General features: G+C 49.8%; 1 protein-coding gene across 1 annotated transcript; it reads left to right on the top strand.

Annotated features, from left to right (window-relative positions):
• Positions 1–17,601: 17,601 nt before the first annotated feature.
• RNPS1 (RNA binding protein with serine rich domain 1) lies at positions 17,602–23,068 on the top strand. Its single transcript, XM_056866387.1, has 7 exons — positions 17,602–17,704; positions 17,986–18,141; positions 19,312–19,503; positions 20,571–20,673; positions 20,915–21,068; positions 21,895–22,036; positions 22,957–23,068. Exons 1-7 carry the CDS (start codon positions 17,634–17,636, stop codon positions 23,060–23,062), a joined length of 924 nt encoding a protein of 307 aa, XP_056722365.1. The 5' UTR covers positions 17,602–17,633; the 3' UTR covers positions 23,063–23,068.
• Positions 23,069–25,033: the final 1,965 nt, after the last annotated feature.

Raw genomic sequence — 25,033 nt, 5'->3', positions numbered from 1 at the left:
CGGCTCGCTGAATGGCAGGCGGGCTTTTCCAGGAGCCCACACCCTTTCGTCGTGGCTGGAAAGCTGCTCAGATCCAATCTGTCGTGCTTAGCGTCAGACAGGGCGGTCCAGTCTGAAGGTGAGCGGATGGGGAAATCCCCCAACCAGCAGAGGGGATTTGGAATGGTGTTTTGTGAACCCCTCTACTTGATCAGGCGGGTATCATCCTGCCCAGTTTTGCAGGGAGCTTGGTCTTTTTTCCGGCAGTTGTTTGGAACGAAGCAGCCATTAGCAAAAGGACCGTCTCATCTGAAGAACAGTTCAGAATCAGATTTATCAGTACGGCATATGCCAGTAAAACATTTGTATCATCTATACATGAGATAAAAGATTACATAGATTTAAAAAAGACATAACCTGGCTAAAATTCTTGACTAATATTTAAGAAACTAAAATTCACTAAATATTAAAAGAAAAATTTAAAAAATAATCTAGTTGTTGTGACTCAACTTTAAGCAGCTGACTTTATATATGATGAAGAACAGTTCTAACCACCATATAGCCAAATGATACTGCTGCTGCTTTATGGGAAATTGAAATTGGTGTGTCAGATCATTCTCAGTGTGTGCAATCAGAAGCAAGGCAGTTTTAAAATTTGAATTCTGGGTAACGTAAGGCTTTGCTTTTGTGCTGCAATTCAATGTTAAGCAAAAACAAAGCGAAATGACACAAGATGAGGGACTTGGGAATGTTTAGTCTGGAGAAGCGGAGGTTGAGGGGCGACATGATTGCTCTCCTGAAGTATTTGAAAGGCTTCCACTTAGAGGAGGGCAGGGAGCTTTTCCTGTTGGCAGCCGAGGATAGGACTCGCAATAATGACCTTAAATTATGGGCAGAAAGGTGGATATTGGGGGGAATCTTTTTACAGTAAGAGTAGTTCAACAGAGAATCAGCTGCCTAAGGAGGTGGTGAGCTCCCTCTCTCAGTCAGTCTTCAAGCAGCGGCTAGACGAACGCTTGTCAGGGATGCTTTAAGCTGATGCTGCATTGAGCAGGGGGTTGGACTAGATTGCCTCTATGGCCCCTCCCAACTCTATGATGTGAAAATACTTCTGCTCTCTTCTTTCCCCTAGAGGTTTGACCTGCATTCTCCTCAAATACACATCCCAGCCATGGCTACTGGATCTTTCCCAAGGAAGGGCCTCTGTGTTGCCCAGCTTATTTCCCCAGGAGGCTGGAGATTGTTGATTGTCATGTTGGTCCTTAATGTGTTCAAAGACAACAGTTGTATAACCAAAACATCACCACCACCACCCCAAAAAGCGAGAATCTTCTGAGTTCCACAGAAGTTTTCAATAGGCTGAATTTCTCCCAGGATATCAGAAGTCATGTCAGACAGATTATTAATGCTAATTTCTTCCTCATTTTTTTGGCAGCTTCATTACAGACCTGGGAAATTGCTCTCGCTATCCTAGGATCCATTTTGCTTGCCCTGCTGTTAATTGGAGCAGCACTGTATTTACTCAAAAGGTAAGGGTTGGCGCCTTTTCTCCCCAGTTCTGCATTCTGCTTTGTATTGTGGCCGGCTCCAGGACTTTGCAACAGGGCTTTTCAACCTGGAACGTGTCCAAGGAGGGCAACAAGGATGGTGAGGGGCCTGGGGACCAAGTCCTATGAGGAAAGGTTGAAGGAGCTGGGTATGTTTAGCCTGGAGAGGAGAAGACTGAGAGGGGACATGATGACCAAGTACTTGAAGGACTGTCATATAGAGGAAGGTGCCCAGTTGTTTTCTGTTGCCCCAGAAGGTTGGACCAGAACCAACGGGTTGAAATGAAATCAAGAGTTCCCATCTAGACATTAGGAAGAATTTTCTAACAGTTAGAGCAATTCCTCAGTGGAACAGGCTTCCTCGGGAGGTGGTGAGCTCTCCTTGCCTGGAGGTTTTTAAGAAGAGGCTAGATGGCCATCTGTCAGCAATGCTGATTCTATGACCTTGGGCAGATGATGAGAGGGAGGGCATCTTGGCCATCTTCTGGGCATGGAGTAGGGGTCACTGGGGTTGTGGGGGGGAGGTAGTTGTGAATTTCCTGCATTTTGCAGGGGGGTTGGACTAGATGACCCTGGTGATACCTTCCAACTCTATGATTCTACATCAGGGAAACTGCCCAAGTCCCAGGGGTGTTGGAGGGGCCCATTTAATCAAGCCTGGGACCTGGTGCTGTTCTTAACCTCCCAGTGCACTACCAGCCCTCCCCTATCCTAGCGCTTTGGAGAGGGGTTGAGAGAGGGTGAAACTCAAGACACCCCTAGACAGGACACCAGCGGAGATGGCAAAATTGCTGAAGAGAGTAAGGAATAAACACGTTAAACAAAGATTTCGGATCTCAGTGCATGTGTGCAGCTGCCATTCAGATCAGGAATGTGTGAGAAGGGTGAGGGAGGGGTTTTAAGCCTTTGATCCCTGCTTGGGTTTTAAAGGGCACGTCCTTTTTTTAAGGAGCCCCGTGGCGCAGAGTGGTAAGCTGCAGTCCTGCAGTCCAAGCTCTGCTCACAACCTGAGTTCGATCCCGACAGTAGTCGGTTTCAGGTAGCAGGCTCAAGGTTGCCTCAGCCTCCCATCCTTCCAAGGTCGGTAAAATGAGCACCCAGCTTGCTGGGGATAAAGGGAAGATGACTGTAAACAAAGTCTGCCTAGTAAACGTCAGGATGTGACGTCACCCCATGCGTCAGGAATGACCCGGTGCTTGCACAGGGGACCTTTACCTTTTTACTTTTTCCTTAAAAAAAATTATAACTGCAGCAGGGAAGTTGGGTTAGCAAAGTCAAGGAGGGTTGAACATCTCCTCTCTGCCCTTCTTGCCTGGTCCCAAGCTTGATTATGGCTAGGCGCGTATGCAACTGACCGGTTCTAGGCTGACGGAGATCTGTGGTGTTTGTCACATCCATGTGTCCATGTGGAAGACCACATCCTCTTGCTGAGAGAGGGAAGCCCCGAATGCCCAGAGCTAGCCCTGGTTTGCAAGCTGTGTGGTTTTGCCCTTCACACGGGGCCATGCCTGAGCTTCAACGCGTACAGGCCAATGTGCTTTCCGCAGAATCGGCACTTAGTTTTGATATGGGGCTTCAGGGGACTCTCTTGAATTCTACCCTTCCTAATTTTGCAGGGAAGTTGCTGTTATAGCCAGTAAGCTGCTTCAAACATGGGGTGGGGGAGGGGGGATTTTCTGGCACTCAAGTTCCTCCTCTGTCCGCCCTTTTGCAATTATTTGTTTTTTTTTAAGTCTTTGTCCTCCTGCTTTGGGGATTTTTGGCCTGTGGGTGGAACATGCCTGCTGCTCTTAACCACTACACCACGCTGGAAGAAAAAAAGAGTTAAGTGCATTTGCCTGCTTTTGGTAAAAGTTATAGCATTTCTGGCTTCAGAAATGCAGGAAGGCAGATTATCAACGAGGCTAATTAATAGTAGCAGAAAAGAATTATTTTTTACATTATTATTATTATTACTATTATGATTATATCACGGTGGGTAGCCGTGTTAGTCTATCAAAATAGCAGTATAAAAAAGCAAGAGTCCAGTAGCACCTTAAAGACTAACAACATGTCTGGCAGGGTGTGAGCTTTCGTGAGCCACTGCTCACTTCTTCAGATACCTGAAGATACCATCTTACTTACCTGAAGAAGCGAGCTGTGGCTCACGAAAGCTCACACCCTGCCAGACATGTTGTTAGTCTTTAAGGTGCTACTGGACTCTTGCTCTTTTCTACTGCTATTTTGATAGACTAACGCGGCTACCCACCGTGATCTAATCATAATAGTAATAATAATAATGTAAAAAAAATTCTTCTTACGGAATTTCCGGTGGCAGAAATGTAAAGTGTTGGCATCAAGAGAGCCTGCCATAGGCTCCCTTTTGAACACATGAACCCCTGCCTTATACTGAATCAGGCCCTCGGCCCATCAAAGTCAGTATTGTCTACTCTGACGGGCAGCTCCAGAGTCTCAGGAAGAGGCCTTTCACATCACCTACTTGCCTAGTGCCTTTAACTGGAGATGTCGGGGATTGAACCTGGGACCTTCTGCATGCCAAGCAGAGGCTCTACCACCGAGCCACAGCCCCTCCCCATAACCACCGCTCCCCACCTGGCCCAAACGAAAGCCCTGCGGCCACCTTGAGCGCCTTTCCTCTTTTTTCCAGGCGGCCTCAGAACTACACCACCATCGAGATGAACGATCGCTGCGAGATTATGGCAGGCATTTGACGCCGCTGGCATCCCACCTCGGCCAGCGAAAGGACTTTTAAGCCCCTGAAAGAGAACTCGCCTGGCATTTGCCCAGATGCACCAAGAATGTAACCCTGTGCATTTTTAAGAAGTCCCTGGTATAAAAATCGGATTTTGGGATACGTTTAATTGGCTCCTTTCGTTTCCACGGGGGTTGCTGCTTTCCCTCCCAGGGCTGTCAAATATCCATGGCAAGCCTGCGAGAAAGTCTTGGACACTTTTGCTTTTCTGAACAGTTTGTGCGCATGCCTGGGTCTTAAGCAAGCAGTTTGTACAAACTGATGCATGTTACAACAGTGTGGTGGGCACACTGTGTGTTGAATCACTGGTAGTGGCGGGTGGAAATCTGCGCCCTACTGAGAATCCTGCAGTGCAGCCCAATTTTTGTATGTCCCGCACAGCCATGAAATTCTTGAGCGGCCTCAGGCTGGCCGCACTCTTTCTCAGCACTGCCTACCTCACAGGGTTGTTGTGAGGATAGAAACAGGGAATAATGTACGCTGCTGTGAGCTCCTTGGAGGAAGGGTGGAATAAATGACCCCGAACTATACACATCGACCGTGTGTTTCAAACCAAAGCGCCACAGATATCTGTGCCGCACCACTTACATGGGTAATGTACCTGGTGAAGTTGTTCGACGGTGGAATCGGCTGCCTAGAGAGGTGGTGAGCTCCCCCCTCACTGGCAGTTTTTAAGCAGAGGCTGGACAAGCACTTGTCAGGGATGCTTTAGGCTGATCCTGCATTGAGCAGGGGGTTGGACTAGATGGCCTCTAGGTACCTTCCAACTCTATGATTCTACACAGGTTTTGCTTAGGGTTCCCAGCTCTGGATCGGGAATTACCTGGAGATTTTGGGGGTGGAGCCTGAGGATGGCGGGGTTTGGGGAGGGAGTTCGATGCCATAGAGTCCAATGGCCAATGCGACCATTTTCTCCAGGGGAACTGATCTCTGTCACCTGGAAATCAGTTGTAATACTGCGAGATCTCCTGCCACCACCTGGAGGTTGGCAACCATAGCCTTGCCCTTGGCTCACAGTTTCTGGGTTGCACTGTTAGTCTCGCAGGGAGACTAACTCCCTGCAAGTAAGTCTGAATTGAGGACCAGGACTATGAACCAAAATGTTACACAATTTAATTTTTTTTAAAATTTTAAAACTTGGCTTGTATTATAATTATTACGATTGCCGGTTGTCTTCATTATGGTTTGATTTTGTTTCCGTTGCCTCCAACAGGGAACGCATTTACAGCTGTAATTTGCGACACTCCTTGTGTTTCGCAGGGGGCCAAGCAAAACGGTAAGTGCTGAGCCACAGTATAGAATGGCAAAGAAATAGGCCCCAGTGCTGCTTGTATTTAAAAAAAACACACACCCTCCCTGGGCCCTTGAGACAGCACAAAGATTAGTAGAAAGTAGAAACACTGTGCATATAAACTCCAATCATGACCATCTGTATATTAAGTCAGTGTTGTCTACTCAGACCGGAAGCGGCTCTCCAGGGTCTCAGCAAAGGTCTTTCACATCACCTCCTTGCCTGGTCCCTTTAACTGGAGATGCCGGGGATTGAACCTGGGACTCTTCTGCATGCCAAGCAGAGGCTCTACCGCTGAGCCATGGCCCCTCCCCAGTTGTTACCCCCTCCCCTCACTGTAGCAACTAAAAACAATCTGATTCAGTATATTTAATATATTTAAAAAACAGAGTTTATTTGGCTTGGATTTTGGTTAATTAAATATCCAAATACATGACCTCTCCACTGAGGATTAACGTCAGGATTTAAATCCTCTTGGCTGTTATCTATTCTAGTTCAATGCAGGGTATAACAGCGCTGGCTGCCTTGGCCAGCTGTTCATATACAACGTGCTTTGGCTACCTGGAATGTGCTATGTCATCAGTTGCGGTCGTCCCACTTCCTATACGATGAGAATAACGCCACAGAACTTTGCCAGGTACTCACACGAACAAGTGAAGCTGCCTTATACTGAATCAGACCCTCGGTCCATCTAAGTCAGTATTGTCTACTCAGTATTGTCTACTGTGTGAACAGACTGCTGGACTTGATGGGCCTTGGTCTGATCCAGCAGGGCCTTTCTTATATTCTTATGCCCTCTACTGGTCACCCCATTAACAGTTGGAGGCGCACCTCACATTTCGGTTCAAGAGACCGAAATAAATAGTAATATTAATCGCTTCTCAAACCCCAGGGACGTGCGTCGTCCTCGCGATGGCAGGGATAGCCCCGTTGGTACGGCTTCCCAGCATGCCCCGTTCCTCTTTGCCCAATCAGTTAGCTTTTTCTCAGCAAGGGAGACACTTGTACTAGTCATCTGTGGATCCTCATTCCCTCCCTCGGGATAATACCTCTGCCTCTGGGGGCGTGGGGAAACGGATGCACTGCAGGCAGCGAATGCACAGAACTATTTAGTTTTTCATAGCCCACCTCGACGGTCACACTAGCGTGTGCGCCCTGGTCCATAGTCTGGGAAATCTGGGCACCCTCCCAAGCCATCAGCTTCACAGCAGTGGCAGAGCCTGTCTACACCATCGCAATACTTATTAATTGTCAAGCACCTTCCAGAATCTCGAGGCGCCGGATGAAAATGGATGCTCCCCGTTCTCATTCCCCGGCGTCCCAGATTTGGCGACGCGAGTGCAACGGGGGTTGAGGCCCGAGGCTGTGCGCCCAAACGGGCTCACGGAGGAAAGTTTGGCGTGCCCCCTGCTGAGTGGTTGCCACACAGGGTTACCTGGGGGGATGGCCGCGTCAGCCGGGAAGTGGACTTTGCTCCCATGCGTTTTGCCCGCCCGCCTTCTCCCTCTCCGGTCAGATCAGCTCCATCTTGAACTGGCTGAAGTTGGGCAGAGAAGGCGGGGGGTCCACCGGGCCGCCGTACGCCCCGCAGGGCTGGTTTCCGGCCACCGCCTCTTGGCTGACTGTGGACCCGAGCTGCTGCAGCGCCGTCAGCACCTCCTGCTGGGTCCGCTGCTGCTGCTCCTGCTGGCGCTCCAGCCGGCACTGCCGCTCCAGCACCGCCTGCATTGCTTGCGCCAGCTTCTGGATCTCTGCGTGCACTGCGTCCAGTTTCCCGGCGAGGGTGGCGGGGACCGAGGAAGCCGCTGTCTGGCCTCCCCGTGGAGAGGTCGGGTTGGCTGGCGAGTAGGCGGGGTTGGACGAGGAAGTCTGAGTGCTGGCCTCTTTGGTCTGGAAGGAAAGCTGAGAAAGAGACAGCGGGTTCAGGTTCCGGAAGAGGACTGGGTTGTTTTTCTGGATTCCCAACAGTCCGGTTGAGCTTCAGAAAGGAGGGTGCTAGCGACCATCCCTTGGGAGCCAAAGGAGTCACTTTGTTTTACAAAGCAGAACACTTATCAGGGATGGACACATGAAGCTGCCTTCTACTGAACCAGACCCTCGGTCCATCAGAGTCAGTATTGTCTACTCAGAGTGGCAGCGGCTCTCCAGGGTCTCAGGCGGAGGTCTTTCACATCACCTTCTTGCCTAGTCCCTTTATCTGGAGATGCTGGGGACTGAACCTGGGACCTTCTGCCTTCCACTGGTTGGGAAGTAGAGATTCTCAGATGCCATTGAAGAATGCCAATCTGTAATGCTCAGGTCATCGTCTCTGTGCATGTAGTTGGGAACTGGAGAATGTTTAGTACAGGAGTCTAGTACAGTCTAGTACAGGAGTCTCTGATCTTTTTGGTCCTGATTCACACAGGCAGGGAAATGAGGCAGCGCTTCACATACATGAAGCTGCCTTCTACTGAATCAGACCCTCGGTCCATTAAAGTCAGTATTGTCTACTCAGACCGGCAGCGGCTCTCCAGGGTCTCAGGCAGAGGTCTTTCACACCACCTACTTGCCTGGTCCCTTTAACTGGAGATGCCGGGGACTGAACCTGGGACCTTCTGCATGCCAAGCAGATGCTCTACCACTGAGCCACAGCCCCTCCCCTTTAGGCTGTTCCTGCATTCAGCAGGCGTTTGGACGAGATGGCCTGTATGGACCCTCTATGATTCTAGTACTAGAACAGTCTGGCGTTTTCGCTCCACATGCAGGCGGACTTCCCCCCCCCCCCCCCCGCACCCAGCTGTGTCCTATTTTAACACTACTGTCTGTTTCAACTGGCATCTGGATAGTCCTGTCCTAAAACTTACGTGCGTGCCACAGCCCACAGGTGCGGTCGTGGCAGGAGGGGCTCCCTCGGAAGAGTTACTGGCCAGCTGCGCCCTCAGCGTGAAGGACGGGGCAGGCGAAGAACTGGACTGAGCCTGCCCATTGTGAACATTTGCCTGATTGAGAAAAGAGAAGGGTCAGTGTGCGTACAAGAACATGACTTCCTAGAGAAGAGCTGCATTTGTCATACTGGGGGTGTGGGGAACCCAAAGGCGGTAAAGATACTTGCCAATGCAAAGTGTCCTCCATTTCACTGCTTTTTTGGAGTTTGGGGGGCACGCTTGCCAAGGCAGAGCATGCGTACCCAACAGGATACAAAGCTTGTTCGACCCGTAACGGAGTCCAGGAAACCATTCATGGCTGTAATGATGTCACTCTGTCAGTAGGTGACAGTAAAGGCTGGAAAGTGCTGCTGCCGTTGATAGAAAGTCCACCTCAACCCCCATGGGGAGTATAAAACCTTTGTGTTTGAACCCCACCAAGGAAGCTGGGCTCCCTTTAGCACCTCCTTTCTGACCTCCCCGTCCTAATCTAGCTCTTCCCTAGCGGGTTAACTTGTATCGCTTTAGGCTGCAGGGCTAAATCTATTCTAATTATTCCTTAAAAATAAATTCCTTGCACATAGAAAATCATCTGATTCTAGACTTTTAAGTATATTTTCCATTCTGGAAATTGTAGGTCTCCATACTACTAAGGCCTCTATGTTTTTGTCATTTTGGTAATAAGTCATATGTCATATATTTTATTGCCAGTTCTGGTAATTGACCAGTTCTGGTAATGAGTCAATTTAATCAAAGGTCTCTTTCACTTTATCAAACCAACTAATTAAATCTGGTTGTTGTTTTTTTCCTTTCCAACATCCAGCAAAATTTACTCTTGCTATTGTTAACACGTGGAGGATTATATCGAGATATTTCTTAGGCATGATAGGTAGACAATTTCATAAAATTGTTTCTGGGTTCATAGGTATATCTATTTCCAGATCTTTTGGATGTAATCCAGATCCATCGGTTGTATGGCTCGAGGCCTCAGCGGTCCAGACTCCGCTCCAGCCGTGTGCTTCCTACCTTTTTTTGGAGGTGGATGGCACGGCCGACGATCTTCCTCTTCACGATGAAGGCAGGATTCCTTGCAGGAGGCAGGAATACCTTCCCTTTGCTGTTCAGGTTGTGCTGAGGGACCACAGGGGTGACGGGACCGGGGCAGCTGACAGACGCCGGGGCCTGTGGTGGCACCGGGCAGTTGCCGCCTAGGAGAATCAATAGAGAAGGGAGAGAGGTGGCCTCTAGCCCAGACCTGTACAGAAAGGACAGCAGGGAGGGGCTGTGGCTCGGTGGCAGAGCCTCTGCTCAGCATGCATAAGGTCCCAGGTTCAATCCCTGGCATCTACCGCTAGTCAGAGAAGACCAGATGGGCCAAAGGCCTAAGGTGGCTTTGTATGCGAGCAAGCCACTGCAGCGTGGCACTTAGTTTCAGATTAGATGAGGGAGATCTGAGTTCAAGTCTGCTCTGCCACGAAGCTCTCTAGGTGCCAGGGACCACTCACTCAGCCTACCCTACCTCGCAGGATTGTTGTGAGGATAAGAACCACGTACGCCCTAACTGCCTTGGAGGACAGAAGGGATAAAAACGTAGTCACTGGAGAGAGGTGCAATCCCAGGAATGTGGCAACAACAGGAAGGAGGAAATGTCGTAAGCCACTTCGGGTCCCTGCTGGCGAGAAAAGTGGGATATAAATGAAGTAAACTAACAAACGGAGTTGTGGAAAGCCTTACCAATACTTGGGCCGAGATGTGGTCCTGTGTAAAGGGCCCCGCAAGTGGCATTTGGCTTTGCAAACTGCCCCGCGTCTTTGCTCAACGAAGTCACACGGACGATTTTGGGGAAGTCTCGGTTTGTGTCGGAAGACGGGTCCTTGCAGCTCAAGCCGGCTCCTGGAGCAGGGCACGGTGTCTTGTAGCCCCCGGGTGCTTGTGGCTGGTTCTGCCCGCCTCCGTTTTCCTGCAGCGGGCTCCAGAGCTTGTCGTCCTCCCATCCAGCCTGAGACGTGACCGTTCTCTCGAGAGCCTTCTCGAGAGCCGGTGGCTGAAGGGAGCCGGCCGGGAGCTGGGTGGGCTCCACGTTCTTCCGCTTGAGGAACAGGTAGATGGCTTGCGGGGTGACCCGGATATTGTCCAGCTCCAGGACTTTCTTGATCTTGCGGAAACTCAAGCCCGCTTTGCGCAGCTCCACAATCCGCTTCTTGGCGTGGTCGTCCAAGCGCCCCATGGTGGTTCTTGGCGGACCCCGAGGGACCCTGCCCACTCCTTCGATCTGCGGGCCTGCGGCTACATTCCAGAGGTGCCGAGCCTTTTCAACGCAAGCAAGCCAGGATGTACCCACAATGCACGGGGCACTGAGATGAAGAGATGTTGCCCGAGGAGCAAGCCCAGACGAGCAAAATGGTCCCAGAAGGGTAGCCGGTGTAACTTCTAGGGTCAGAGGCACTACAGTTCAAGGGTCACTGCAGTAGAGGCTGGTTTAACGCAGCCGCTCTGGAAGTCAAGGCTGATCGGAAACCCAGCGAGATCTCCAGGGCCTGAGCTGGTTGTTGGCTTTTATGTGAACTACCGTGGATAGAAAAGACCCAGAGTCCAGTAGCACCGTAAAGGCTAACAAAATTTCTGGCAGGGTATGAGCTTGCATGAGCCACAGCACGCCTTCCTCAGGTACAGCTAGAATGTGAGTCCGTCTGTCCTTAAGTGAATTAGACACACAAAGGCAATGTAAATGTCAAAAGCAAGTAAATGACATTAGCAGGCGTGAATGGATTAGATATAATATGCAGAGGGGTAGTAGTCGAGGAGAAATTAGCATTGGTAATGAGACAGGAATCCCAGATCTCTATTCAATCCAGGAGAATGCATAGTCTTGAGTTTCATTATTTGCAGTCTCTCTTTCTAATCTCCCTTTGAAAGCCCTTTGTAAGAGAACTGCTACTCTTAAATCAGCAACCGAATGTCCACATTTTATTGTCCACATTTTAATGTCCACATTTTATTGTGGACAGGGGCAGGGAGGTCAGTGTAGTAAAACAGTGCTAGTAAAACCCTGCCAGTGACCCTTGAACTTTGTCCTTGGCACTTGTTTACAAGGTAAGGAAGTGGGGGAAATCAGAGGTCAAATGGAAGCATAAATCACCTCTCCCCTCCATAACTGGGACTCTGCCTTGTTTTGGTCTTGGTAATTAATCTCATGGTGAGTCCTCATAATTTTTGAGGTTAGCCAACCATGCCAGGTGGGTGGACGTTTGGCAGCTCTCTGGGCTCAGAGCCAGTGGGCGGACTCTCATCTGGAGAACTGGGTTTGATTTCTCGCTCCTCCACAAGGACAAAGTTAGAGTGACATTTTTTCCAACAGAACAGGTTGTGTAAACAAGCCAGGCTCAGGTTGTGTACACGGACCTGTCCGATGAAGCTTTAGTTCAGCTATAGCACTGGAGCGCTTATCAGGGGGGCACGTCATCCCGCTGTTAACCATTGACTGCAGCTATTTAGTCCAGCAGGGTCACCGAGGCAGTTTCGGTCCCCGAAGTGGGTCCGAAACCAGACTAAAAGGGGGCCAGCGTCATGGATGAATGGCTGGGAGTGCCCGTGCCACCCCCCAAAAGCGATAACTGCAGCCAGCCAGCAGTTGTTAAAATTGTTAGGGGGCAGAGAGAGCTGTCCCAAGAACCCCGCTGCGTTCTCCTACTTCCAAGGGGCCAGTGTGAATGAATCACCTCCTAGATTTACAGTGCAATCCTGAGCAGAGTTGGTTTTTATATGAAGAACTTGGTTTTTATATGCCGACTTTCTCTACCACTTAAGGGAGACTCAAACTGGCTTACAATCGCCGCCCCTTCCCCTCCCCACAACCCTGTGAGGTGGGTGGGGCTGAGAGAGCTCTAGGAGAGCTGTGACTAGCCCAAGGTCACCCAGCTGGCTTCGTGTGGAGGAGTGGGGAAACCAACTCAGTTCACCAGCTTAGCCTCCGCCGCTCATGTGGAGGAGTGGGGAATCGAACCCGGTTCTCCAGATCAGAGTCCACTGCTCCAAACCACTGCTCTTAACCACTACACCACGCTGACTAGTTAGTCTAAATGAATGGGCTTAGACTGGAATTTAGGACCGCACAGTCAATCAACCACCTTCCAGACTTACTTGTACATCCCACAATAGCATTCCGGGGCGTGGGTGTGAAAAAAAAGCACCTCCCACCTTCAGGCCAACATCAGGCCAACATCCCTAAGGCACAAAGCGTGTACATCGAGCACGCATGTACATACATGTCACGGCACGCCTCGGAGGTCTCAATCACTATCAGAAGATGGGGAAGACCCCGTGGCCCCAACAGGTTTTCTTCGACAGCGCCCTGAGCTGGAATGTTTATATACACACACAACTTAATACACCAGCACACTTAGGGGCAGGTTAGAGAGCCAGTGTGGTGTAGCGCTTAAGAGCAGTGGTTTGGAGCGGCGGACTCTGATCTGGAGAGCCGGGTTCGATTCCCCACTCCTTCACCTGAGCGGCGGAGGCTAATCTGCTGAACTGGATTTGTTTCCCCACTCCTGCCCACATGAAGCCGGCTGGGTGACCTTGGGCTAGTCACAGTTCTCTTAGAGCCCTCTCAGCCCCACCTACCTCCCAGGGTGTCTGTTGTGGGGAAGGGAAGGTGATTGTAAGCTGGTCTGAGTCTCCCTTAAGTGGTAGAGAAAGTCGGCATATAAAAACCCAACTCTTCTTCAACTCCCAGAAACAGGCGCTGGAGACAAAAGTTACCTTAAGCAGAGATCATGAAAGTCTTGCGCCTGGGCACTTTCGGATTGATCGTTTGGGCCAGTGCAGAGTTGTGCAGTTTTGTGCCACAACACGAACAAACCTGGGGGTGGTGGTAAAACTTAGCCATCCAGCCCGAGTCCCATGATTGCCGGACTCAGACCTCTTCTGCTTCACTGCTTAACCGGGATCCTGCGACTTCTCCCGCTGCCGCTGCCTGCCAGGTTGCCTTGGACAGGAGATCACCTGTGCTCGGGTGCCCCAAATGTCCACAAACTTGATGCTGGGAGACTTCAGCAGCTGTTCAAAAAGAAGAAGAAGAAGCTCCTGCCTTCTTTGTTTGATTGGGAGAAAGCCAGGAAGCGGAGGCTGCCGGGAGGAAGAGCGGTGTATTTCGAAAGGGAGGAGCCCGGTTTTAACCCTGTCGGTAGAGAAGGGAGGAGAGGCCAAGCAACAGTTAGGGTTGCCATCTCCGGGAGGGGCAATTCCTGGAGATTTGGGAATGGGGCCTGGGGAGGGCAGGGTTTGGGGGAAGGGAGGAACCCTCAATAAAGGAAGCCACAGCCTTCAATTTGCAAGATCTGAGCAAGGCTGTCAAAGATAGGACATTTTGGAGGACATTGGTTCATAGGGTTGCCATGAGTCGGAAGCGACTTGACGGCACTTAACACACACACACGAACCTCTTCAGGGTGTAATGCCACAGAATCCACCCGGCAAAGCAGCAGTTTTCTCCTTGCGTTCACTTTGTTATTGAAACTAGGAACCGGTAACTAGGGTTGCCAGGTCTTTCTTCGTCACCGGCAGGAGGTTTTGAGGGCGGGGTTTGGGGAGGGGAGGGACTTCGATGCCATAGAGTCCGATTGCCAAAGTGGCCATTTGCTCCAGGGGAACTGATCTCTATCGGCTGGAGATCAGTTGTAATAGCAGGAGATCTCCAGCTATCGCCTGGAGGTTGGCAACCCTACCAGTAACTAGACTTGCCAACCTCCAGGTGGTGCCTGGAGCTCTCCCGGAATCACACCTGATCTCCAGGCTAGAGATCAGTTCCCCTGGAGCAAATGGTAATTTTGGAGGGGGGGGGGCTCTACAGCATTATACCCTGCTGAGGCCCCTCCCCTCCCCAAACCCCACCTTCCCCAGGCTCCATCACCAAAATCTCCAGGTATTTCCCAACCCTGAGCGGGCAACCCTGGACCAGTACCTGGAGAAAGGTGGGATTTGTATCATGCATTCTGATTCAGCTGTAAAAGTGACTGCAAACTTGAGAGGGGACTGTAACGTGGGGATGGGGGCTGTGGCTCAGTGGTAGAGCCTCTGCCTGGCATGCAGAAGGGTCCCAGGTTCAATCCCCAGCATCTCCAGTTAAAGGGATCAGGCAAGTAGGAGGTGATGTGAAAGTATAAGGCAGCTTAATGTGGGAATTATCCAGTGCACGGATTTAAACAAAATTAACTGTACACGCTGCACGAATTGCACGCGTGTCCACTGCAACTTGTGAACAGGCTCACCGTCTTTGAGCATGCAGCATGGGCTGCTCCGTCCCCTTTAAAAGCCCCCCCCAACTGCCCTAACTCACGCTTCCCTGTCTCTGCCTTCTCCGTGACGTCATCGGAGCGCGCGGGCTGGCGGGGCTCTCGGCGCTCTAAGCACCGGCTGCGTCACAACGAACGCGACGGGGTGTGACGGGACGGCGGCTGAGGATGTGAGCGGAGGGAGAGGCGGGAATCCGTCGCCATCCGGGCCCGGGCGGACCGGCGGGCAGGGCGGGGGTCCCCGGGAGTGCGAGGGGGGAAGTCCGTGCAGCCGAGGAGGGGCATATGGGGCGGATCGGGGGCGGCGGGAGCGCGGCTGGGGAGTCGGGCCTGGGGCGGGGGCGGCGGCGGGAGACCTGAGGGGAGGCAGTGTGTGTATGATTGACGTGCGAGAGTCCATTGGTCCCGCCTCTTCCTCTTCTTCCTGTGATGGGAGAAGGCTGAGGTTAAGGCATGCGCGAGGGGAATGGGGGTCGCTCGCCTTTCCCATTAGAGGTTCCCCTTCTGCAGGGAAGGCATCATCTGGCCTTAAGGCAGATAATGAGAGGGAGGGCATCTCGGCCACCTTCTGGGCATGGAGTAGGGGGTCACTGGGGGTATGTGGGGGGGGGGAGTAGTTGTGAATAGCCTGCATTGTGCAGGGGGTTGGAGTCGGTTACCCTGGTGGTCCCTTCCAACTCGGTGGCCATTTATTCATGGAAGATTTTGCATTGGATTTGTCACTCGATAGATGCACATTTCCCCCATCTGAATTCTCAAAACTCTGCATGGCGGCTTATTGTTGAGTTTTCAGAATATGGATGGGGGGGAAAGTGCATCTAAAGAGTGGCAAATCCAATGCAAAACCTTCCATGAATAAATGGCTTATGATTCCAAGGCATCTTATAAGCCATCTTTCTCAGCCAGTATTTTGCAGTGGCGCAACATGCATGTCTCTGTTATTTTATGCCCAAATGCTGGGTTTGCTTTCTGGACACTATGTTCTGCCTTTACAGTAATAGTAAAAAAAAAATGACATTTTGGGTTACACATTAGTATGATGTATGCGCTATATAATTATATCTGCAGTTTAATTCATGTCTACATAAGTATGTATCTTTAATGTGTGTGCATAGCCTTCAATATATAGACATACAAATATGGGTAGCTAACAATGAGTAGCCGTGTTATTCTGTCACTGGCAGTAGAAAAGAGCAGGAGTAATGTGTTGCCTTTCATGGACACGTGGAGCTGCCTTATACTGAATCAGACCCTTGGTCTATCCAAGTCAGTATTGTCTACTCAGACCGGCAGCGCCTCTCCAGGGTCTCAGGCAGAGGTCTTTTCCATCACCTACTTGCCTAGTCCCTTTAACTGGAGATGCTGGGGATTGAACCTGGGACCCTTCTGCATGCCAAGCAGAGGCTCTACCACTGAGCCACGATGAGTAGCCGTGCTAGTCTGTCACTAGCAGTAGAAAAATACCCTACCAGAAGTTTGGTTAGTCTTTAAGGTGCTACTGGACTCTTGCTCTTTTCTATGTATAAACAATGCATGTCATGATTGAATCCAGAAGCCAGGTAACGCCTTTTGTTAGGACCAACAAAAAATGTTTCAAAACTGTGCATGAGCGACAAAGTTGCTGCTTCGTGTCATGATGTAGTGTGTGTCAACATGGAGGGGTGAGCGTTCTCCCCCACCCCCATTTTCCTTTGTGTTTCTGCCTTGCTTCTTGGTTTTTGAAGTGGTGTACTCCAGTGTGAAATACGGGGTATAAATAAAAGGTGTTTGGGGAAATGAGCACAATTTAGCATGTGCTCAGTTGCTGCTTGACCAAACATTCCAGTTTAAAATGCAAATATAAATAAAAGATGTTTGGGAGAAGGAGAGGTCAACCGATACTCACAGCTGCCCCAAAATACCGTGTATTTATATTGGTATTTTTAAATGAGTCATTTCAGGAGCCAATCTTTAGCTGGAAAAAAAACCAAACCCAAGCAGGTGGGAAATGGGTATATTAACACACACACACACACACACTTCATTCATGTATTTGTTTATGTTTGTACAAATGAAAGGAGAGATAGTGTTAGTACATGATGTGGTTATCCTTGCCACAGCCCTATAAGGTAGGCCAGAAGTGTTCTGTGTGTATTGCAAGTGGGGAGGGGCTTGCCTAAGGCCACATAGTGACTTTGTCTCAAAGTTTAGGCTTGGGCTGCGTTCTTTGCCTCCTCCTAATCTTTCTGACAACTGAAAAGTTTGGTCCTTGTCATGACTGCGTGCGGATATCCAGCTGCTCAGCTCCTGCTGAAAAGAAACTTCAAAGATGTGGGAGACAGGAGAGCATTTTGGTGATCTCCTCCCACACACACACACACACACCACAGGGGCATTTCGAATATAAGGGCTGCCTGTTTGAGGACAGCGGGGGTACAAAAGCCAGATCCTAGGAAATCTCCAGACGGTTCCTCTGAGCCTTGCTGCTTTGCTTGCTCATATTTCCTCCTGTGCGAAAGCATTTAGGAGAGCATCTCAAGTACTCCTTTAAAAGAAATGCTCCGCGCAAGCCGCTTACAGAAGTACTGCGGAGAACGGTCATTTGTAACGGTCATTTGGCCGCTGATGGTACTTTGCATGCACAGATGTCTCGGTTGCTTGTTCCTTTTCCCCCTCCTGGAGAAGTGGGGTTTCTTTTGCCTGTATGTGTGTGTGTAGCCTGTGTGTGTGTATATATATATATATTAATTGTCTCTAAATCCTTTTGTCTTGTCACCAGGCTTTATTTCACGCGATTTAGGGATCGTTTCTCTGACTCAAGGAGTTAGAAGTGAGAGTTTCAGATAAGCGAGTCCCCCCGCAGTACCGCTTTTGGACTCGGAAGGGGAAATGGAGCTGTCAGGAATGAAAAAGAAGAGTTTGCTAGGAATCAAAGAAAATAATAAAAAGTCCAGCACTAGGTAATAATTGTCTGATTTCTCAAAGCCCTAACCCTTCTTAGGGGAGGTACAGTCTCCTAGGGCTTTCCCAGCAAGCATGAGGAATTAGCAATGCATCTCCCCCCCTTTTCATAACTTTAACATCCCTCCCGCCATCGGCTTTATTTTGTGAAGCTGCTCCATAGTGGAAATGCTGTGAATTCCTGTATAGCATTCCAACTCTGTAAAGATGGGGGGCTTCTTTGCTTTTCGGTGACCGGAAAAGTCAAGTGCTGAGTTTTGGCGCTTCCTGTTCTTTAAAGGGCTCCCTCTCCCAGCAAGCGTAAGGACCGGACCGAAGAAAAATCCAAGGACAGATCTAAGGACAAGCCAGCCACCAAGGAATCGGGCGAGAAGGACCGCGGGAGGGACAAAACCCGGAAGAGGCGCAGCGCTTCGAGCGGCAGCAGCACCACCAGGTGGGTCGGGTTGCTGTTGGGAATTGGGAGGCGTGGGGAGGAAGAAGAGTTGGTTTTTATATGCCGACTTTCTCTACCACTTAAGGGAGACTCAAACTGGCTTACAATCCCCTTCCCTTCCCTATGACAGACACCCTGTGAGGCAGGTGGGGCTGAAAGAACTGTGACTAGCCCAAGGTCACCCAGCTGGCTTTGTGGGGAATCAGACCCAGTTCTCCAGATGAGAGTCCACTGCTCCAAACCACCGCTCTTAACCACTACACCACCCTGGCTCTCAGCCCAAAATAGTTAGGAACAGGAGCTTTCCTCTTTGGAGCTGGTGTGCCCCTGGCTTCCATGTACTGGAGACAAGGCAGCACTGAGGTAGAGGGGCTGTGTCCATTCTGCCCTGGTTATGAGCGTTCTTTGCTGGAAGCCGCGTCACACAATACAGGGACACCGGGCTTTTTCAGTCGTTTTACTGGGCCGTCTGCTAAAGATCCCTTTTTCAGACCGGCTGGGTCTCTGCCTCTTTGGTCAGTGGACTCCTTGTTACATATCCTTTTGCACTGTCCTGACGTATACCAACAGGCTAAAATGGATTATACCATGCTTTAACAAATAGTCCACATCTTCTGGAGCAACTTTGGAGCAAAAGGTTCAGTTTTTCTTAGAGGATGCTGACCCCCAGCATTCTTATCTTGTTGCTCATTTTTTGGAGGCTGCAGAGAAGAGACGAAGATGCGTCTTATTTAGGTTTTATGGTTTTATTGTTCAAGACCTTGGTCTAAGAACAGTGGGAAAGAGAAATGGGTCTAATTTAGGTTTTATGGTTTTATTGTTCAAGACCTTGGTCTAAGAACAGGGGGGAAAGAGAGAAAAAGGAACAGGGACATCGGGGTGTTTCTGCCCCCCATTTCTTGCCCTCGACGGAAGCAAAAACGCAAGCAGGTCTTTGGCTTTGGTTCCTCTTTCTGGATCAAAGCACAACTTTGAGAATTCGCACGGGATTTGCACACACCGTGCGCACGTCACTTAGAACGGTTTCTCTGAACCCGGGTGTGTGTGTGTGTGTGAGGCAGGCAGGTAACGGTTTGAAGTGCAGACATCCATTACAGGTTGTCCCTAGTTATTGGGAGAAGATTCCCAAGTTCTTCTGTGTGATCCGTCCTGGCGCTTTCTTCCTGCCAGGTCCCGCTCCAGCTCCACGTCCAGCTCGGGGTCGAGCTCCAGCACCGGCTCCAGCAGTGGCTCCAGCTCCTCCTCGGCATCGAGCCGTTCTGGGAGCTCCAGCACTTCACGGAGCTCCAGCTCCAGCAGCTCCTCGGGTTCTCCGAGCCCATCTCGGCGCCGGCACGACAACAGGAGGCGCTCCCGTTCCAAGTGAGCCTTTTTGTTTTGTTTCTCAAGACAAGCGTTGTCGTGAAAGGTTGGCTGACAGCCTCAGTGGCTCCCCGGCCATTGCTTTTAGCTGAGGCAATTCATGCTTGGTCAAGTGATACAGTGGCTAAAAAGGCAAATGCGACCTTGGGCTGCATCAACAGAGGTATAGTGTCCAGATCACGCGAAGTGATGGTATTGCTCTGCTCTGGTTAGACCTCACCTAGAGTATTGTGTTCAGTTTTGGGCACCGCAATTTAAGGAAGAGGTAGACAAGCTGGAATGTGTCCAGAGGAGGGCAACAAAGATGGTGAGGGGATCTGGAGACTAAGTCCTATGAGGAAAGGTTGAAGGAGCTGGATATGTTTAGCCTGGAGAGGAGATGACTGAGAAGGGATATGACAACCATCTTCAAGTACTCGAAGGGCTGTCATATGGAGGAGGGTGCCGAGTTGTTTTCTATTGCCCCAGAAAGTCGGACCAGAACCAACGGGTTGAAATGAAAAGAGTTTCCGTCTAGACATTAGGAAGAACTTTCTAACAGAGCGGTTCCTCAGTGGAACAGGCTTCCTTGGGAGGTGGTGGGCTCCCCTGGAGGTTTTTAAGCAGAGGCTAGATGGCCATCTGTCAGCAATGCTGATTCTATGACCTTAGGCAGATCATGAGAGGGAGGGCATCTTGGCCATCTTCTGGGCATGAAGTATGGGTCACTGGGGGCATGGGGGGAGGTAGTTGTGAATTTCCTGCATTGTGCAGGGGGTTGGACTAGATGACCCTGGTGGTCCCTTCCAACTATGATTCTATGAAGTTCTTGTTTGGGTGTCCTGGGTCTTCAGGAAGGATTGCTTGGAAGCTGACCCTCTGCTGTGTGTTTCGGTGTCATCATGAGCTCCGGCCTCAATTAACTTCTGTTTTAAATTTCAAATTTCCTAACCAGCGCTAAGTATTTAGGCTAGTCGTCTTTTTGTTGTGTGTTGCCTTGAACGTTATCAGCCGTCGGTTGCATGCGTATTTTTTCTCATTTTATTTTAAAGAAAAAAATGTGACAATCTTGAAATGTTTTTAACCAGGTCAAAGCCACCCAAAAGAGATGAAAAGGAACGGAAGAGGAGAAGCCCGACACTAAAACCTACCAAAGTGCACATTGGGAGGCTCACCAGAAACGTTACCAAGGTGATAGTCGGCTTCTTTCAGAGCTCAAGAAAGATGGTGGAGGTCTTGAAGTTCATGTTGAATAAGAAGTGAGACATAACGCTTGTTAAAGCAAACGAGCTCACATGAAATTCTATTACATCATAGTAAAGTTGGGGGTAATCTGGGAAGCTGAACTTTACATAGATTTGGCTAGTGTTCGGATCCAGGCAGAGGTTTTTGTTGTATTGTCATGGCGGTTAAAACAAACTTCCTCCAACAGGATCACATCATGGAAATATTTTCCACTTACGGGAAGATTAAAATGATCGACATGCCAGTCGACAGGCTCAATCCACACCTCTCCAAGGGTTACGCGTACGTAGAATTTGAGAATTCAGATGATGCCGAGAAGGCCCTGAAACACATGGACGGAGGTAGGTGTCGGCAGCCGTGCAGCTGCTTAACTGCCAGCTCGTATGCATGACTGAAGTGGGGAGGTGCCGTGGCTCAGTGGTAGAGCATTCTGCTTGGCATGCAGAAGGTCCCAGGTTCAATCCCCGGTGTCTCCAGTTGAAAGAACCAGGCAGTAGGTGATGCGAAAGGCCTCCGCCTGAGACCCCGGAGAGCCGCTGCCAGTCTGAGTAGATAATACCGACTTCAGTGGACCAAGGGCCTGATTCAGTAGAAGGCAGCTTCATGTGTGAAGGGGGGTACCAGGTGTTTCCTGAAGAATTTGGCACATGGAATCACGCCATTCTTGAATAGCAAGGTGGTAGCCTTCCAGGATCGGTCGATTGCAAATCGGATGGGCTGGGTTCTCTCAGCTAAAAATGTGGGAAAAGCCGGCCCACTGTCGACAGTCACTCAAGGCATTTTTCAAACGGGCAGCGGGGATCGATTATCTTATTTGTAATCATGTCGGAAGAGCTTGGAGCAAGTTAGTGGTCATTTTTCATAAAATAAATCCCTGTCCTGGAAAAGTTAACAGAACTTGTGGCCCAACAGAGTACTCTGTGTACGTGACAGGGGAACTCTTGCTCCTCCAGACCTTGTCCCTTCTCTTCCCTCCCACCCCAGAAACCTCTGTTTCCTAGTTGCCTCCCTTCACCTGAGGAGCTGCAGTTGTTCCCAAGACTCCCGCACTTTTTTGTTATATGCCCTTCCTCCATAAAGACTGTGATCTTTCACTTTAAGGAAGTGCTATGTCTAGACTTCTGTCGCTAAAACATTCAGGTGATCTGACTTTGCGATGTTCAACAGGGCAGATTGACGGGCAAGAGATCACCGCGACGGGCGTCTTGGCTCCTTGGCCCAGGCTGGCCCCGAGGCGTTTCTCCCCTCCCAGGAGGATGCTGCCGCCCCCGCCCATGTGGCGTCGTTCACCACCCCGCATGAGAAGAAGGTAGGTTGTCTTCAAGGGCTGTGTAAGAAGAACAGGGCTGTGAACTGTTTATAGTTGCTGGCTCTGTAATATTTTGTGTCCAGAGTTAGGTGAATCTCTGGATCTAACTCGCCTCCTGCAAACGGTAGAGTTCTGCTTCTTGGAACTAGTTAAGCCTGAAGGTCTTAGAATCTTTACTGTGAAATAGGTTAGGCAGAGAGTGTGTGATTGGCCCGAGGTCACCCAGCAAGCTTCCTTGGCGGAACAGGAATTGGAACCCAGTTGTCCCAAATCCTAGGGCATTACACTAGCCACTATACCGTGCTGGTTCTGCCGCGTCATGTCGCTGTGATCCCAGTAAATGATGCTGGCCAGAGCCTGAAGAAAATGACCCGTGTTGGCCGTCCCTGCGCTTGGGTGCTCTGTAAGTTCCAACAAACATTGCAGCCCCTTAGAAGATGTAGATTGCTTTGGGTACTCCCGAATGAAAAGGAACTCTGTGTGCGTTAAGTGCCGTCAAGTTGCTTCCGGCTCACGGCGACCCTATGAATCAATGTCCTCCAAAACATCCTACCTTTAACAGCCTTGCCCAGGTCTTGCAAACTGAGGGCTGTGGCTTCCTTTATAGAGTTAGTCCATCTCTTGTTGGGTCTTCCTTTTTTCCTGCTGTCTCCAACTTTTCCTAGCATGATTGTCTTTTCCAGTGAGTCTTGTCTTCTCATAATGTGACCAATGTACAACAGCTTCAGTTTAGTCATTTTAGCTTCTAGGGTCAGTTCAGGCTTGATTTGTTTTTTTAGCAATCCACAGTATCCTTAAGACTCTCCTCCAACACCACATTTCAAAGGAGAAAAGGAACTAGATAGGTGTAAATGATCGCAAGGAACCCTCTTTTCTCCTAATGAAACTTCTCTTCTTCCCGACTCGTCGTTTCCCTGCAGGTCCAGGTCTCCCCGGCGCAGATCCCCAGTTCGTAGGAGGTCTAGATCTAGGTCACCAGGTCGAAGGCGTCACCGCAGTCGCTCCAGTTCCAACTCTTCCCGATAAAACCCGACTCGGCAGATTCTAGATGTTGCTTTTTTAAAAAAAAACCTCAAGTCCTATACTGATTAAAATTATACATTTTTTAAAAGGAAGGAGTGGGAACAAAAAGAAGCATGAAAACTAGTGATGGGGAGATTGACTGGGAGGGAGATTAACTTGCATCAGGGTTCTTTTAAAAGCTGGTTTTGGTTCTGGTGATCTCAGGTTATGTTGTTCTTTAGACAGGAAATCTGTTCCCTCTTGAAGCCCAGAGAGCTTAAAATTGACCCAGAGGCTCAGGAAGTGCTGAAAATTAAAGCTGGGACTGTTGCCATCAAGAAATGGCGTGAGCCAGGGGGTGCGGCTGGCATTTCGGATGGGCCATTTCTGCGTCTGGAAGTGTCCCTTCCCTCTTGCCCCCTCCCGATTAATTTAGTTACAAACTCTTTTATTTTCTTCTCCCGCCTTCCCCACTTAATTTCTCCAGTGGGGATGTTTGGTGCCAAAGGCTTTTTTTTGGCTCTCAATGCAGTGAATGTGCCCATTCAAGATTTTGTCTAAGGGCTTGGCAAAGATTTTGGTCCTCCCAAACTACTTTGCAGTAGGTTGTGCGTTCAAACCCATCTCAGTCATCCGAGGAACTAGTTTTCTCCTAAAGCTTCCCTTCCTTAGCCAAATGGTTTTGGTCCGTATTTCACACCTCGTTCCTTCCAGTGCTGATGTAAATCCTTCTGGTGTTTTGTTCGAGGAAACATGAAACAGGTTGGCAGGAAAATTCTCCAGGGCTGGTTTTGAATCAGACCAAGTTGGGCGGCGGTGGGGGGTGGGGGGAGAGAGAGGGGTACTTAGATTCAGATGGCAAAAGGCAAGAGATTTGTGGCCTGCTGTACAGTCAATTACTATAAAGCTTGATTTTTGTATGACTTCGTAGCCTGTTGTAGTCCTGTGTTTGTACGTGTGTGTAGAATGACAAGACGAAATAAAACCACTGCGGTTTCGAGGAAATCTACGTTGGTTCTCTTCTTACAGACTTGATGCGTGTCTGTTGTTTTTAACCTGTTGTGTGTGTGAAGTGTCGCCGGCTGACTTAAGGCAACTCCGGTAGGGTTTTCAAGGCAAGAGACTTGACAGGGGTTTTGCCATTGCCTTCTTCAGCACAATGACCCTCGTATTCCTTGGTTGTCTCCTATCCAAGTACTAACCAGACCTGACCCTGCTTAGCTTCTGAGATTGGATGAGATCAGGCTAGGCTGGGCGTTCCTGTTCAGGGCGTATTTTTACCTGTTAGCCCACCGTAATGGCTGTTCTGGCAGCCTCAAGACAATCGATTGGAGGCTGTGGACGGAAGAGAGAACAGTGGCAGCGTTGACTGTCAGAGGCGATCCTGCATACGTCGAGGTCTCACTCTGCCTTGGTTGGGGATGTTTCTGTCCTAACAGACAACGGGACTTGGCCCTGAGGAAGAGTAATTTTTAAAGGGTGATTTGAAAAATAAATGCTTTGACTGGCAGTCTTTTTTCAGTTTCAGAGATGTGCTGCAATGTGTGTATATAAAAGTTTGTTCTCCCGCCCTTGTGCCAGGGAGCTGTGCTGTGGTTTACACGGTTGTGCCCTTATTCATTTATCATCACAACAACCCTGTAAGGTAGGCTGGGCAGCAGGAGATCATGATTGGCCCAAGGCAAGTATCAAGCGAGTAGGGATTTGAGCCTGAGTCTCCCCGAACCTGGTCCCGGCACTCTGACCTCTACACCACACTTGACAAAGCCTCAGTTTTACATTCACTTAGAGTCAGCATGTGCAGTGGTTGTAGTGCTGGCGCGGGATCTGGAGAACTAGGTTCGATTCCCCGCTCTGCCATGGAAGCTTGCGGGGCGACCTTGGACTAGTCACGCTCTCCGCCTAACCTACCTCATACGGTTGTTGTGAGTATAAAATGGAGGAGAGAGAAATGATGTATGCCTCTGTGGGTCCTTATTGGGACGGAAGGTGGGG

Source organism: Euleptes europaea, chromosome 21 (genome assembly GCF_029931775.1).
Source record: "Euleptes europaea isolate rEulEur1 chromosome 21, rEulEur1.hap1, whole genome shotgun sequence".
Classification (NCBI taxonomy): domain Eukaryota; kingdom Metazoa; phylum Chordata; class Lepidosauria; order Squamata; family Sphaerodactylidae; genus Euleptes; species Euleptes europaea.
The sequence above is the reverse complement of the archived record's forward strand: the minus strand, read 5'-3'. Positions and strand labels throughout refer to the sequence as shown.